Source organism: Geospiza fortis, unplaced genomic scaffold (assembly GCF_000277835.1).
Source record: "Geospiza fortis unplaced genomic scaffold, GeoFor_1.0 scaffold229, whole genome shotgun sequence".
Taxonomy (NCBI): domain Eukaryota; kingdom Metazoa; phylum Chordata; class Aves; order Passeriformes; family Thraupidae; genus Geospiza; species Geospiza fortis.
This window is the reverse complement of record NW_005054357.1, coordinates 1,322,060-1,338,249: the sequence shown is the minus strand read 5'-3', so window position 1 is coordinate 1,338,249 and position 16,190 is coordinate 1,322,060. Positions and strand designations below refer to the sequence as shown.

At 38.1% G+C, this 16,190-nt stretch overlaps 1 protein-coding gene across 1 annotated transcript in view; it reads left to right on the top strand.

Annotated features, from left to right (window-relative positions):
* Positions 1-15,217, top strand: part of NR5A2 (nuclear receptor subfamily 5 group A member 2) — a 73,883-nt gene extending 58,666 nt beyond the window's left edge. The window contains exon 6 of the mRNA XM_005423708.2: positions 12,001-15,217. Coding sequence (XP_005423765.1) covers positions 12,001-12,248 — 248 coding nt within the window. The 3' untranslated portion in view covers positions 12,249-15,217. The remainder of the gene's footprint in view (positions 1-12,000) is intronic.
* Positions 15,218-16,190: the final 973 nt, after the last annotated feature.

Below are 16,190 nucleotides of genomic sequence, written 5' to 3'. Positions count from 1 at the left end.
AAATGGCATTCCCACCACTCTTTCTCCCTCCTTTGTTGCAACACACAAAACGAATTCCACCACAACCACCTGGTTTGGGGAAACCATTATTCTGGAAATGAAACATTGTGTTGTGTCCTTTACCACTATTATGGGCAGTCAGTCTGTTAGAAGATATTGGACGATTATAGGTTAGTCTTTTCAGAGAAAGCCATGGGTTTCAAGTTACCAGTAACCATCTATCAATTCTTGAGATTATGCCATGATTTACTGTCACAGCATCATGTATTCTCTGATTTTCTGCCTCCTGTGAAACATTGTGCTTTCCTTTTCTATTGATGTATCAACTATAATAGTTACAAGCAGCTACAGAAAAATCAATAGTGAACTTTCATTACGGTGCACATAAAGAGTAACATGCTGTGAGAGCACCTACTTCTTAAATAGTCACCAGCAGTAAGGTGCACTACGGATGTCTGTTATTTTGGTCTAAATGAAGAATGTCTGAATTGAAAACAACAAATATCTAAGATTTTTGACACCATGGATTCTATGACAAGTTTTCCAGTATGTGATTTTTTTCCCGAAGTGTCAGGCTTGATCTGTACTTTCTGTACTCTCATCTGTGTATTTTTTTAATACAACACTGACAGGGGAAATTAATACCAAAATAAATTGCTGGGCTGTGCTTAACTTGGTTGGACAGAAGCAGTAAGAATTGTGTTAATCTTTGTTGAACTAGTCTATCTTATTAGTCAAAGCAAGTTGACTGGTGAACAGACCAATAATCTCTGTGTTAAACACAAATAGGATAGAGTTGAAAGAGGCAGCACAGTGTTACCACACACTCAGAGGTGCTCCTAGGACTGTGCACTAGGAAAAGCACTGAGTTGCTTTTCTACACAAGGTTTGGAAAAAAATAGTGGAATTTTTGGTTTAAAAACACTTGCCTGCTTCTGGGAACAAATTAACTTCCAATTAGCAAATGTAAATGAAGAAAGGCAAGAACAGTAAGCATGTGAGTGCACTGCCTTGAAGGAGCCCAAGCCATTCAACGTTTCAGGTCATTTGCCCAGCAACTGGGCAGGAGCCCCTGCAGGGCAGGTGGGCAGCTCTGCTGCAGGAGTTAGCGGTAACTTTGGCATTTTGAGACTATGGTGATTTACAGCTGTAAATGCAGTGGTTGATGCTCAGTACCTTAGATTTGAGAGCCTGTGGATTTCCATGAAACTAAAGCATGAGGATGCACATGTGTATGCACATCAATTGTCTCCTGCCAAATGCTTATCCCACTGTCTGCCATGGCTCCAAGGCTACAGGAAAGCACAATTTCTTGGCTAGTGTAGATCTGAAGCCCCATAATTCATGCTCCTCCTGTTAAGCCTTGTGACTGTGTTATCTATGGAAACATCTCATCCATATCTGACCAAAATATTTCAGTCTGAGCTGAGCAGTGAGCACTAATCTGCAGTTTTCCTGCTGCTGTTTCTTACTGAGCAATTGAAATGTTAAAAATGTGCTGAGGCAGTACCTCACTGAGAGTGCCCAGTCCTTTCTGACCAGGACTTCCTGTCAAGAAATCAGAGGCAGTTGAAAAGTAAAACTCTCTCTCTCCTAAGAGCTGCATGTTTGAAATGCAGGTGTAGGAGTCTTTGCTCTATTCCTCGCTTCCCTACCCTGTCTGATTGATGAGTAACCATGCTGCCAGAGGGACTTTCAGGTGGGCTTTTCTTTAGCTTTCATATGTGTATGTTTAAAAGTTTAAGGAATAAGGATGAAGAGCACATCTAAATCTTTGCAAAAATAGTCCAAAGGCTGTTTTGACACACACTGGGTACCTCTCCAGTGTTTCCTACAGGCAGCACTGACACTTGCAGTGTAGTTGGAGATGTCCCTATTTGGGCTTCTGTCGTCCCATTTGCCAAACCATTTCCACAACTAAGGGCAGATATCTGGGACAGTAAAAAGTGAAATTTGCAACTCTCTCTCAGATCTAATGTCAGAAACAATGTGTTCTGAAATACTGCAGCAGAAAATTATCTCCCTCGGCTGTGCTCATTGTCCACGAAGGCAATACAGGCACTTCTCCTTTACACATTTAAGCAAATTCATGGGCTGCTGCAGTCAGGTGTGACAGTGATCTGGTGACTGGTACACTCCTGTAGATGACATTACCAAACTTGTTGGCTCTTTTCATCTAAGCCAGTGTGGTTTTTTGTCAGTGCTAATTTGATAGGGGATTGAAACAGCACCAGCTTCAGTGTACCATCAATGTCTTGTGAGCTGTCTGCAGCTACATTTACATAGAAAAGAATTGTAACTGCCTAAAGGAGAGTCCACCTCTTAATAATAGCAGAATTGAAGTGTTTGGATAACAGGCATCGTGTATTTGTTTCTACTGTAGTGCTTTCAGTACTGAGCAAATAAATAAAAGCATTTAATTTTATGTTATCTCAGCACAATTATAAAAGAAAATAGTTCTGTTACTGATTTCCACTTCCTGTATCTTACACAGGCAGAGGTGATTGTCTTTTTCATGTTCTTTCTAAACTAGAATCAGCTTCCACAGATGCAACTTGGTTCGCTGAAAAAAACCTCAAGCTGTTAGCGCAAATATTGGCACATAGAACTAGTAAAACCATGTCTTGAAAAGTCTCAGAAAAAGGTAAAAAGAGGTTTTTGAAATCAATGACTAAAAGACAATTAGTTCTCACACTAAGCCTTGTCTGAAAATAGTGCAAGAGACTTAAAATTCTGAATTGTTGGTCAATTATGTTGACAGAAAATCATAGCAGAGTGCTGTACCTCTTAGATCAGCACATCACTAAAACACCTTTGCTTAATTCTCCTTCTCTCAATGACAATATATTATAATAATTTTTACTCCCGTGGGAATTTAGATTTAACAAAAGAATAAAGCCAAACAATATTCACCCAGTGATAAAAATCTGGTATGAAGTTCAACCATTATCTGGAGAGCACTATAATGATATAATCCAAACTGGCTGGTCTAATATTTTTAACCAAGTTGAAAAAGTTTGAAATATAATAATTAAATGCAAATACAGTTCTGATCCCAAAGACCAGAAGAATGCCTTTAAGCTAGTATTTATAACAAGAGCTATTCGACTGAGCTCTCTTGTAAATTTTATCATACCTGAGGCAGTTTTCCTCAGTCGATTAGCTGGAAAGCTGAATATATCCTGAGGCAAACCAGACATCTAGTACAGGCTAAATTCAACTACTGGAGCTTAAATTTGGCTTAATATATCCCCACTTGGATCTGCCTGTTTAATTCTCTTTCATATGATAACGTTGGTTTATTCATAGTCTGGACTTGCCACCTGAACAAACTGTACCTCATATCTTATTCTAATGGAATAGGAAAACTTTGCAAAAACCACAAAAGTTCCTGACTGAAAATCTAATGCAAATTTGGGATTAAAAACTGTTTTGTGAAGTGACTACAAGATTAGTACAGAGAGATTTCTCCCCTAAGGAGTACTGCTTTTTATGATCATGCATTTTTTATAATCTGCAGAGACAGATGGGCTTTATAAAAGGATAGAGCCTGATACTCAAAAAGGTTTCAGTGGCAGCTGCATTTCTGTGTTTTAACCTCAGTAGAAATTTATATCCTATATTTTTCCAGAAAATATTTATATTTCTTCTTTTTGGACTATATTACCCCTTGGTCACCTTCCAGTGGCAGCAGCAAAAATACCTCCGAGATTAATCTGTTCCGTTATTCCTACTTCAAACGGTACTTGAGTAGCAAGAGAGGGATAGAAAGGGAAAAGACAGATAATGTGCAAGCTTCTCATGAGACCAATAAAGGCAAACATTCAGAAAAGTTACAAATGTCTAGGCAAAAGCAGAGTAAAATTTTTCTAGGTAAAAGCAAATCTCTCAAAAATTTTCATTCCTTATTTTCTAAATATTCAGCTTCTTCTCACCTAAATAATAGACTGGTTTTTGGTCTTCTTAAAACTATACCACACTATTATTGCAATTTGCATATAACACCCTTTCTGCCTCAGTTCATAACTTCAAGGACTTTGTATGATGTCCTATCACCATTCCCAGGAACTTCATAAATATTTATGACTTCTTAAACTATTCACACCCTACAAATTGCAGGCATTGACAGATAATTCCCTTAAAACACCAACAACTCTGTGTGCTATTGAAGATTCAAATGATGTTGCAGAAATTAACTGGGGAAACTCTTTGGTTCAATAAATTTCCTACTTATTTTCTCTCATTTTTTAGTTCATCAGAAGCCTCATTTCTGCCTTTATGAAATTTGATACTGTGATACTACTGCTATATATATATATATATATATATATATATAAAGCTTGGTGATAGGAGGATAATTAGTACAGTAGTTTTATTACCAATGCTCATTCTAACTGAATATTCAAAGACAAACATTTATTGCCCAAACATATATTATGACCCTTGGATGAGGTGAGGAGTTCAGAAAAGTAATGAGTTTTGACTCACCTTCTTTCTCAGTTTATCTGTGAGACCTTTACTAAATCATTTCTGCCCTAGTTTACCAATGTGTGCTCATAAAAATATGACCATGCCTCCACAAGACAGTGGTTACCAATTTTTCTTCCTAGAAAAGAGAGATTTAGATTGAGACATTTTTTCTATAATTGATCTGTCATTTACCTTAAGCGGTCACTAGATCAAACACACAAACAAGCCTAGAAGCAGGAACCAGAAAGCCACATCAGCCCAGGCAGGTTCCCTTTCCACCAGCCTAGCAAGGTAGGCAGTAAATATGGGCTTAACCACATTGGGTTAATTTTTCCAATGCACCAGCAGAGCTTCAACCTAATGACTGAAGCACACCTTCACTGAGAACAGCCTGTAGCAAGCAATAGCAGGGACCACCCATTGGCATGGTGAGAGACTCCAGTTGTTTGGGGAATTTCCTTGAAGACACAACACAGCAACTGCTCTCCAAATTCCTGTTCATCTGTCATGTCTTCAAAGAAAGCAGCAGCTACTCTTTTATATGGAACATTCATATCAGTGAATGCTGAAGCATGGACTAAAATACCCACAGAATAAACCTTTGGGCCATGGATGGGCTGCCCTCAGTCCCAGATAAGCAAGAGACAAGAAACGTTTCACTGCTGACCCACAGGGCAGGAGCCAGGCTGGACTTCAGCAGGGGCAGAATTTCAGGCAGAGAGGGAGCTTTAGAAAGTGAAAGAAAGTGAGGTGGTAGTGGAGTTTAAGCATGGCAAAGCTGAAATGCCAGCAGTGGAACCACTGCTTGGGGCTGTGGTCTGTCCCCACATCTCTTGGGCTGGGGCACAGTTTCATCCCCACTGGCTCCCCATACCCCTGGCTGTGTGGATCTACCACCCCTGGCTTTGTGGCTGTACCTGGATATATTTTTCCCTCCCAAGCTGCAGTGAGAAATGCTGGACTTTGTATTTAAGGGCGTAGCTGACTGTGGAATTTGGGACAGGATCTGTGAGCAACTCTTCTATCAGAGGCCTGGCAGGATCTTGTTTTATTGTGTTTCAATGGCCACCATATCACGTATGCTTCATGTGCAAATAATAAGCATGTTGGTTCCTGGGGTGTCAGGACAAGAAGTGAGTGGAGATTTTGTTTGTTTAACTTCCAAGGGAGTAAATGCAGCCTGAGCTGCTGAAAGTCAAGCTGTTCTATTTTCCTGAGTGATGACTCAGTAACTACACCAGTCATAAAGATTCAAGAAATCAAATTAAGCTTTGCCCTTTGTCTTTACTGGTACTGTAAGAAAAGTAACAACTGAAATGTAGTAACCTACTTCCACATTCACACAACGAGAGGAATCCACCTTTTTTTCCCATGTCTCTCTTCCCATTGCAGAGCTAACAGGGCCAAAAGCAATTATAGAATTACTCACAAAATCAATAAGCATGGTTTTTAACAGCCATCAGGAGCTTCTCAGTAAGAATCCATCATTTTACAATCTTTTTAGAACAGAAGAATAGGTGTCAATATTTTAAATAGCATTAGAAAGAAGCCCACTATAAAGCAATATGAAAATGTTTCAGTTGAGCCTGAGTTCTTCTGAAAGAAACCAGAAGTCCATCAAGATTGAAAACTGAGGGAGTGAAATAGGATCCAGACTAGGAATTGCAGCTTGTTCTCCTAAGTATCTTGTTCTCACTTTAAAAATATATACAGTCTTGCCCAATACTTGGTATGAACGAAACATTCTGCTATAGAAGAATTTAATTAAGATTTTCAAAACAATGTGCCCTTTATCAGATGTTACATTCAACTGAAAATGAAAATTACTTTATGACCCTAATAAATAGTCAGAGATCAACTGTTGCACTGTTACAGACAGCTTAGCCACTGCCAAAAAAGAATCATAAAGACAGGAAAAGTTTTCTACACATTCAGTTTGGACTTGAGAGTCTTAAGAAAAGTGCTTTTTGTTCTTACAGTGTAGAGGTTTTTCAAGGTTTGGAAAGTGCTAAATATATGCAGCTTATCACTGATTAAAAAACATTTATCAAGAATTGTTTCCCATGACTTCTAAGTGAATAATATTCAGCACAGTCCTGCTGTACTAAAATTGAGGGGAATTTTGTAGTAAGGAGCTTATCTTTACCATAAATCTTCCTTCATTACAGCATTTTGTCTGTCAAGAAGGCTTAGCTATAGAATGGCATGCATCTGCCTTCATGACAGATGTGCTATATGGAACTGCTGCTGTTGCCCTTAGTTTCAGTGAAGGAGAATTGTGGGTAATTTTCAGAGATTGGCACTTTATCAACCATTAGTACACTTGCCCTCAAAAAAATTTTTACCACATGTCAAAAATCTACCTGTGTTTTAAGTCCTATAATGCACAGATTTTGCAGGGCTAGCAGAAAATATGAAAAAGTAGTACAAAACTGTTCAAATAGAGGGAGGTTTGATAACATCACCTCAGTCCTGGTTAATTCCCCCTGTTTGAACTATTTTGGGGTAAAAATCTTCATCAGAACTATAACAGTTTATCAATGAGCTAATCGCTCCTTGCAAAGAGCTGCTAAGTTCAGAGGCATTGGGTTTCAATAAAGTCCTTAAATGACAGGGCTCCTCACCCTTCTCAGGTGAGGATGCTCAGGCCAGGGCTGGTAACAAGCCCTAGTGCCTGGAGTATTCATGAGACTGGAAGCAGCCTTGTGAAAGGGAGAAATCCTCTTTCCCATGGAGAAGCTCAAAATCTTATTTTGTCCTTGCAATGGTGCAAAACACAAAGAGGCAAATGAGCTGTGTTCACACCTCTTCATGGCTTCATGTAAAAACAGCATCGAATAAAAGACATGAGCAGTAAAATTTAACCAGCTTTCTCTAGGAAATATTTAGTGCTCCCAAGGAGTTACTATTTTTCAAAGTTAAATCTCTCATTCTGTTTCATTTTTCTTTTCAAAATTCCCAGACCAAAGAAAACTCTCTATAGATTAGTACACCCCCAAATTTTCAGTATTTCATGTCTGGAATATGAGAGGGAGAAAATCTCTCTGAAACCTAAATATTTTTCCCCTCTAAAGACCAGACCCATTTTGGGGGAAAATATGCAGAAGTGTTCTCCTTGGGCTGAATGTTGTATGCAGTTTCAGCTTAACGCACGGTTTTATGGCAGATGTGGAAAATAATCAAAATGGGGGATATCTGGGAATACTGGCAGACCTTCACTGTGACTGCAGAGCAGATCCTGACACACTATAATACTGTTTTTGTCTTAATCGTCAAAAGTAAGCTATAGGGAACAAAAATTCTTTGTTTGACAGAAAAGCAATTGCTATTTCTTGTAAAACATATAATATATTCCAGAAGACCTAAGGGTTTACTTTTCAATAAGGATAGAAAAAGATGCGCGCCCCACTGTGAGCTCACAGTAAGGCTGTTTCATGTAAAAAGTTGGTAATTAGTCCCTGAGTGAATAAAGTAGAAGAGCTAAGAGACTGATACTTACTGTAGCAACACAAAACACTTTTTCTAGCTGCTAGGATTTAAAGGGTGTGTGGGTGGGAGGGGGGGACCTACTCCTACTTATTTAATTTACAAGCATCTAAACTTCAGAAAATTATTTCTTGCATTAAGCTTAAACATATGTACTTTAAATTGTTACTAACTGATGTAAAGATCGATAAGAGACATTCCAGTTACAAAAAAAAAATAACAGGAATGAGGAATTATGTGAAAGGATAAGGGATGTCGTGCTGTACACATCAGCAGCAGATTTCACGCTCATTGTACTGACTGCCTTCAGCAGCTACACCAGCATTGCTTGGTGTCTCACCAAGTTAACTCCTTAGCAGTCTAAGGAAATACTTGTAATACTAAATCTGTTTGGCCAGAGTTCCATAATAAACACCGAGCACAAAACCAAACTCAAACCACAGGAAAACCATCTACTTAAACCCCAACATTATTATTTGTATCACTACCAACCAACACTAAGTACCACCAGTGAAAATGGTACCATTTCTTGTTCTACCTGCATAATTTGAAGGTACTGGAAATAACTTAATATTCACATGTTTTCCTCTGTTATTACTCATCTTAACCAGAGCTACAGTTTATGATTCTCTCTCAAAAAAACCCATAATTTTTATTGCAATTATGGGTTCAGCAAACCTATTTTTGACAACATATAAGTATCCCAGGAGAGCTTGAGAGATGACACTGGAGTTTTACACAGTGCTCTCAGCACATATCCTTTGACTTCTCTCTGTTCAGATTGTCTCATTTGCTTTACTGCAACATTCACTGTTAATGTATATGAGATAAGAACACACATCAAAAGTCATATGCAGAGATCTTGGTCACTTCACAGAGATTCACCCCAAATCAGGTTGCCTCTATGTCCCTACTATTGTAATTGCAGTCCTGAAGACATCTACACACAAATGAATTATGTAGTGATGTCCTAAATTGTGATTACTTGGACTGTCCCTGATTCAGTATAGAAAGTCAGGAAAATCTACATATTTTCACTGGTTAACTAACAACATCTTGTTTACAAGCACTGAGCCTCACCACAAGTAGCAAGAACTTGTTTAGAGGAAAGACATTAAAAGTATTTCCCCAGGCTGAATGTGGCACAGGAACCCAGAACTACTTTTGTTTATTGTTAGTATAAACTGGACTTGTTTCTAAATCTTGGCTGCAGTGCTTCTGTTGCCACATTGAAGGAACTGTCCCAAGACGAGGAAAGAGACCAGCACAGACCTTCCCCTGCAGTTCTGCAATGCCCATGGGATTCCCTGAGGCCACAGAGCTGACAGGGGTACAGGAGCACCTCACACTGCACCCGTGCACCCACTGCCAAAAGCCACTGAGCCTGGGTTTGGGGGAAATATATAATACATAAAATATGCCTCCTCTTGTCTTGGAGTATGGCATCAATTCAGCTACAAACAGAAGAATAAGTGTCTCTAAAACACATATTAAACTCGCTGCTTTTGTAGAAAAATATTAAAAGTTTGCAATTATCACATTTTGTTTCTTCTTTATCTCTGTAAAAATTTATCTTGTGATTTTTCAATAAATATATAATCCACACAATAACATTTAAACAGGAGGTAAAAATAATAATGAACCTGGTTTTCCAAGCAGCACAATCTCATACACAGTACAGCTCAAAATAGACAGAGAGTAAGAGAAAGATGCCCCTTGAATTTAAAAGGGGTTGAATCAGATAACAGTTCGTAAAACTTCCTGATTTTTACCGAGGAAAAAAGTTCTAAATACTGATTCTGAAATCATCATACATTTTACCTTGCTGTTTCAGTTTAATCAGTAAACAGTTTAATCTCCAGCATAGTCCCTGTTTTCTGTGGAAGTTTTTATGTTCTAGCAATTCATTCATGACTATATTTTGCATCTGAAACAACCTATTTAAGCTAATTGTGATAGGTAATACTGTTTCTTTTTTAGCTTTATAAAAATATGCTTAGAACACCCAATTTTTAAACCAGGTTACACTAGCTACAAAATACCCTGGGAGTTTTCTGTAGGTACATAAAATAATAAACAGCTATATTTTATATGAGAAAATGTCCAGTGTAGTACAGGAAAACATGATTATCCAAAGATCTCCAGAGACACTGGCAAAAAGACTTTGGATAAATAGTTTGAATAGCTAAGGGACCAGGCATAGCAGCTTTGAAGTTTCCAGTCCTCTTCACTTCGGATAATGTAAAGTTCAGATGATTCTTGTTGGACAGCCATCACAATTTCAGTAATACTGGCAAGTTCCTTAAGTCAACTAGCAAAATTCTGGTGGATGTTATGTCCCCAGTTCCCAAACAAGCAGCACAAATCCAGGAGTCACTCGCTTCATTTCCACAGTGAAACTGGGACAGGAAAGAGGCAGGCAATAACAACCCCAGCAGGAAGCACTGGCCCCGGTTCATGCAAGAGGGAATCCAGCGTGCAGCTGGCAGCCAGCACATTCCAGAGGGGCTCCTGCTCACAGCCTGGAACTCGGCTCTGGAGGCTCTGTGTGCTGCCACCGGCTGCCACGGGGACCCTTGGCATCTTTCCTATTCTCTTGTTCTAAAGACAATATTTGTCTCCTCTAACCATTTCCTTCATGTTCCAGCACAAAGTTATGTGCAGAAATCAGTATTTGCTCTCTTTAAAGCACTTCTAGGAAAAGCTGCAGTGAGACCCAATTTCCACAGCCTCCCAGGCTCCCGATGGAGCGGGTGACCAACGTGTGTTCCTGTTTTGCAAAGGAAAACACTCATTTCCCCACAATCAGAGGCTGGCATTTACAATTAACCAAATTCTGCAAAATTCTCCATCTCCTGGGCTCCAAAAATATCCACAGATGAACAGATTTGTCTTTATACAAAGTGAATAAGCCGCAGAGTTGTGCCCAGTAGCACCAGGCTCTAGCCTTACAAGAAAGTGGTACAGTACTCTGCTGATGGTAAAAATGATCTAACACAACCAAAACAAGCTCTCCCAGCAAGTGCTTTCTAATCAGCTCCCTCTTCCTGCATTAGAGCAGCACTCTAATTTGCAAGCTTTAGAATAACTTCTGCATTCACCAGACATGTTCAAAGACAATTTCATCCGAGTGGTTTTTACACAGGGGAGCAAACAATGAGGAGGTAATATACTGGCATTTATCTCTGACCAGCATTTCCAGAGCTTGGACTTGCTGTATAGGAACAGAAGATAATCAAACAGAGGCAGAGTGAACAAACTGTACCTGCCGTGCTGATGTAAATGCCCCGTTGTCCAATACCAGAAAAAAAAAAAATCAGTGTTGGATTTCAGAAACCATATGCAGGTTAAAGGGCACCATTCTTATCTAGTATTACACCCAAAGGACAATGATTTCATTTTATAAAGATCATTAGTCAGTGAAATATATATTTTAGAGAGTTTCTAGTAGGGAATATTATTTTGGCAGTCACTGGAGTGTACCAGATGGTTCATTAACATAGGCTAGGCAAGTCAAAGGCTTTCAGAATCATTTTGAAAATGTCAAACAGAAACAAGAGCACTGTCATTTTTTATTAGAATTAACTACATCATACCTTGGACATAGATTTCACCTTGGGTCAGAAAAATTAATACAGAATTATATGAATTGTGTAACATAGTAGGTTAAAGATAGGGCTTCCTCTTGGGACTCATTTGCTAGCAATATATTATGGTCTTCTACTTTAGGAATCCTCAACCTTTCTTTTTGTTAGCTATGAAAAGAGCTGACCTTGCTCAGACTCCATTGGTGTCTAATTGATTTGAGGTATATGCAGAATTTCAACAAGACACTCCACTAAAGCTCTTTTGTGATCATTTTCCCAGGAAAGTTGGCAAAAGGGTTCACTGAATATTCAGCAGCTTGTAAAGTATGCTTTTGTCAGGAGGCAAAAAAATACATCAATTTAGTGAAACATTGACTTCATAAACAGGAATTAAAATGCAACTGAATTGTTACCTGGGGTTTTTTCTGTTTTGTTTTTTTTTTAAATTATCATTCAGATGTCAAAAACCTCGAGAACTTCCAGCTTGTGGAAGGTGTTCAGGAACAAGTGAATGCTGCTCTGCTGGACTACACCATGTGTAATTACCCACAGCAAACAGACAAATTTGGGCAGCTTCTCCTGCGACTACCAGAAATCCGGGCCATCAGTATGCAGGCCGAAGAATACCTCTACTACAAACACCTGAACGGGGATGTGCCGTGTAATAACCTTCTCATTGAGATGCTGCATGCAAAGAGAGCATAAATTATACCCATTAGAGCTTCTGCTTTCAAGGAAAAGAAATTATTCTGAACTGCTCCAAGCAACACTAATTAAAATGTGGTTTTAAGACATTGCAAAATGGTGTAATAATCAAATACTAATAGTAAATAAGTGATGTATCAGGGTATTTGTATTGCAAACTGTGAATCATATGCTACACATCCCCAAAGGAATCTATATAGGACTTTATACTGGAGTGAACTTACCAAGTGGATACCATCACCAATGTCAACAAGAAAAAGGACAGAATGATCATTGTATATTTAACTCTGCTGATTGCCAACATGAAGAAACCTAAGTGAAAAAAACCCTGATCTGTATTATTGAGCAAAGATGGTGGGGAATTTGAGTGCACTAAATTCCTTCACTGCATAGAAGGACTCATAAAACACTCAGAACAGATGCAAAACAGCATCTACAGCATCTTCTGTCATCCTTACAGGGACCCAACACTTACTTCTTCTGTGCTAAATGATGTGGCATTCATTGAACAAGCTGTAAGAGAGAGCTGGCCTAGGCCACATGCTGTGGCTGTGGCCACCAAACCCTCCTGGGCTGGGCCTGCCTGTGGGGCCTGCAAACTGCTCCTAGGAAGAGTCTGGGATCCAGTTAGCTTGGCATTCTTAACTGTGCTCTGAAGTTTGTTTTGTCACGTGTTCATGTTGTTCTACCAGGCAGTATCCCTTTTCTACTGCTCTTATCAGATAGCAGTTAAGCAGCTAAGGAAATATTCCAAAATAAATTAGCCAATTCAACTGCATACTCGACCAGCTGCTAAAAGATGGCTCCGCTATATATTCATGGCTGTTTCCAAACAAAGAAAATAGAGATATTTCAGCCATGCTAAACAACACTTTCTTTGACAAGAAAACAGAAATTAGAACACCAAATACTGATGTTAAAAAACCAAAAATAAATTTTTAAAAGAATTTTGTGATAAAAGAAGTGACAAGTGAATTGTACAACTGGATGATGCCACGGAGCTTATTAAGAAATAATCTTTAAAATTGCCAGTAATTTGGAAACTAAATTTCAACTCAAACATCCAATATCTAACGAAACTTCCTGTTTTCAAAGTTAGGTAATATATCTACTTTACGCAAAGAAAGAAAAGTGATACTGCTGTGTCTATGTAGGCCAAAGTCTGCTGCAGAACAAATATTAGAAAAGAACAAATATTTCTCTCTCTGTCCAAATGAAGATATCAGTATTAACATGTAGCGCCACATTTATAAGTCTTGCCTTATTTCATTACCCTTAAAGGTAACTGCGCAGGTGTAGATCAACATACATTTCAAAATAAAGTATTAATCTCTAGCATTAACAAAAACATAGTGTTTACATTCTTTAGGTCCTGTGGGGAAAAACTGTGATAAAATTGCAGAGCAGTGATTTCCTTATTATTTCTTTTAAATTGGTAATTATTTTACCAGTACTTAATTACTGTATGTCGTGAGACACTAAAATCAATAGGGGTATTTCATTTTTACTTTAATTTTTGAGATTATTGGCTGCACAATCACTTGTAGAAACTGTATAAAATCCTAATATTTTAATTTTTTTTCATGAAGATTGCTGGCTTTTTAATAGTTTATTTATATTGTATATGATAGTTTTCACTGTAGACAATTATGATGCTAATTTATTGTTCTTTGGTTTCATCTTTATATAAGATATAGCCAGAATGAAGAAGCCAAATATATGTGTTTACTGTAGCATGTCTTCAAGTTAGTGGAACATAGTTCAGGGACACAGAAGGGTCTTTACAAATTAAAATCATTCACTTGATTAAATGTCTGTAAATCTTCATAATCCTAAATGTAGTTTATTTAAATCTATTGTAAATTATGTGAGTTGTAACTTTTTCTGTTTCATGTGAACTTGAAAAGGTGCATTTCTCTCACTTCCGTCCAACCATTCATCCATTGTATACCAAAGACATCAGTTATTACATCTGCATTAGTACGAAGCACACTATTTAACTGCCTGTATTAATCAGCTCTAATATTCTGTCCATGCATAGGGTACCAACACAGCAAAGCCAAGTGTCTGCAACTCCTACATGCCTGTCTTGTACCACAGCATACACACACTGTCCTACAGACCTCGAGCAAACCGAGCACAGCCCCTCAGCATCCCCCAGGGCAGACAGAAACATTATTCAAATACCAGTGCTCTCCCTCAAACAAAGAAATGAAATTAACAGAATAGTAAAGATTGACGTGCCTGTGAAACACATGAACAAGTTAAGTGTGGTCATTCTTTCCTTTCAGAAAGAAAAGCAAAGCATTAATTCAAGTGTTTGCATTCTGTATTTTCTCTTTTTTTTTCCTGTTGAAATGCTACAGTGAACTTCACTGAATATTAAGGAAAAAGCTGAAAAATTATTGCTAAATATTCATAGCACCATTATCCATATACAGGACAGAAGAATTAAAATAAGAATGTAGAAGAAAGAAACAATTTAGGTTCATGAAAATGCTTTCAGATAATTGAACATGTATTTGCCTACATGCGGGGTTCCAAGAATCCCATCATATTGCCCAAAGTACACGAACAAAACAAAACAAAAAACAAACCACTAAAAAAACCCACTCACGTTAATTGTTAACTACTTTGTAACCAAGCATTTTCTTCTGACTGCCTTATTGATTACAGGATATATTAGTAAAAGCAGACTAAAATTCAAAACGGTTTAGCTTTGGCTGGTTTATTATAGTTGTTCTGTGTTTGTAAACAGACAATCTGTAAAGTCTGATTATTTGTATTACAGATGTTCTGCAGCTGCCTTGGATTTAAATCCATGCAACTCTTAGAATGTGCAGTGAGTTACTTGTTGAAGTTGAAGTTCTCTTACTGTATCAGTGAAATACATATTGTCATGTCAGTTCTTGCCAAGAGTTTCTCATCACCAATGGAATTATTTTTTTCAGTATTTCAATAAATATTGATATGCCTATGCTGATTACTTTATAATTGTCTTTATAATACCATCGTTCCACTGAAATGAAGCATCAGTCAAAAATCAGTTACTCAGAAGAAGAGAGTAAAATGCAGGAGAAATATGAGCACCAAAGAGAATTTGATACAAGTGGAAGATACAAGTGTAGAGAACAGCACCTTCAAAAGCTCACACAGCAATGGTGACATTGCCTAGGCTGAAGCCAAGTAAATACAGCTAAAACACTTAAGAAAAGCTGAATCTCTAACCAGAAAGAAATTTACTGCTTAATACTTTCAAATTAATACTTTTGATCTCATACTGCACATGTAATTTTCACTTTACATGTACCCATAAAGAGTTAAGCAGCCAAAGCATCAGGGAGGGAAAATGACAGAACAAAAGAAAATCAGGTAACAGAATCCAGTAGAGCTCAGGATAACCTCTCAGCAATGTAAATACATGGCAGGGCCAGGGGCAAACCCACAGCTTCCAACACGACTGCCAGTGCAGGCTGCCAAGGAGACAGATGTAACTGCTACTAGAGGAAAATATTTTCCTAAAGTTGCCCTCTGGCTCATTTGACTGCTGTTCTGAGAGCAGGAGGTGAAGTGCTCCAAGAGAGCTTGTCAGCTGTACCCTACTGTTTTGAGACTCAGTCCAGTGCTTCCCCTGAACTGTTTCGTAGTTGAAATAGGGCTGTTCTCTCAGGTGCCAAATGTTAATGCTTCAAGGGAAAAAACAGGGCTATAATTAGTTATTTACAAATCCTGCACTTGAATGAAACAAAGCTGGTTTAGTGTTGCAATAAAAGCAGAGTAAAACACAGAGGATTTGGTGGCTTATAAATGAGGAAGGATTATTTTAACTTTTAGGAATCATAACAGAAACCCATGGTTTTGCAGAGACCCAGGGGAGATTTCAGGGTTGATATATTTTAGATCGTTTTCCTTACAAGAGATATATTTTGGTGAGATATATTT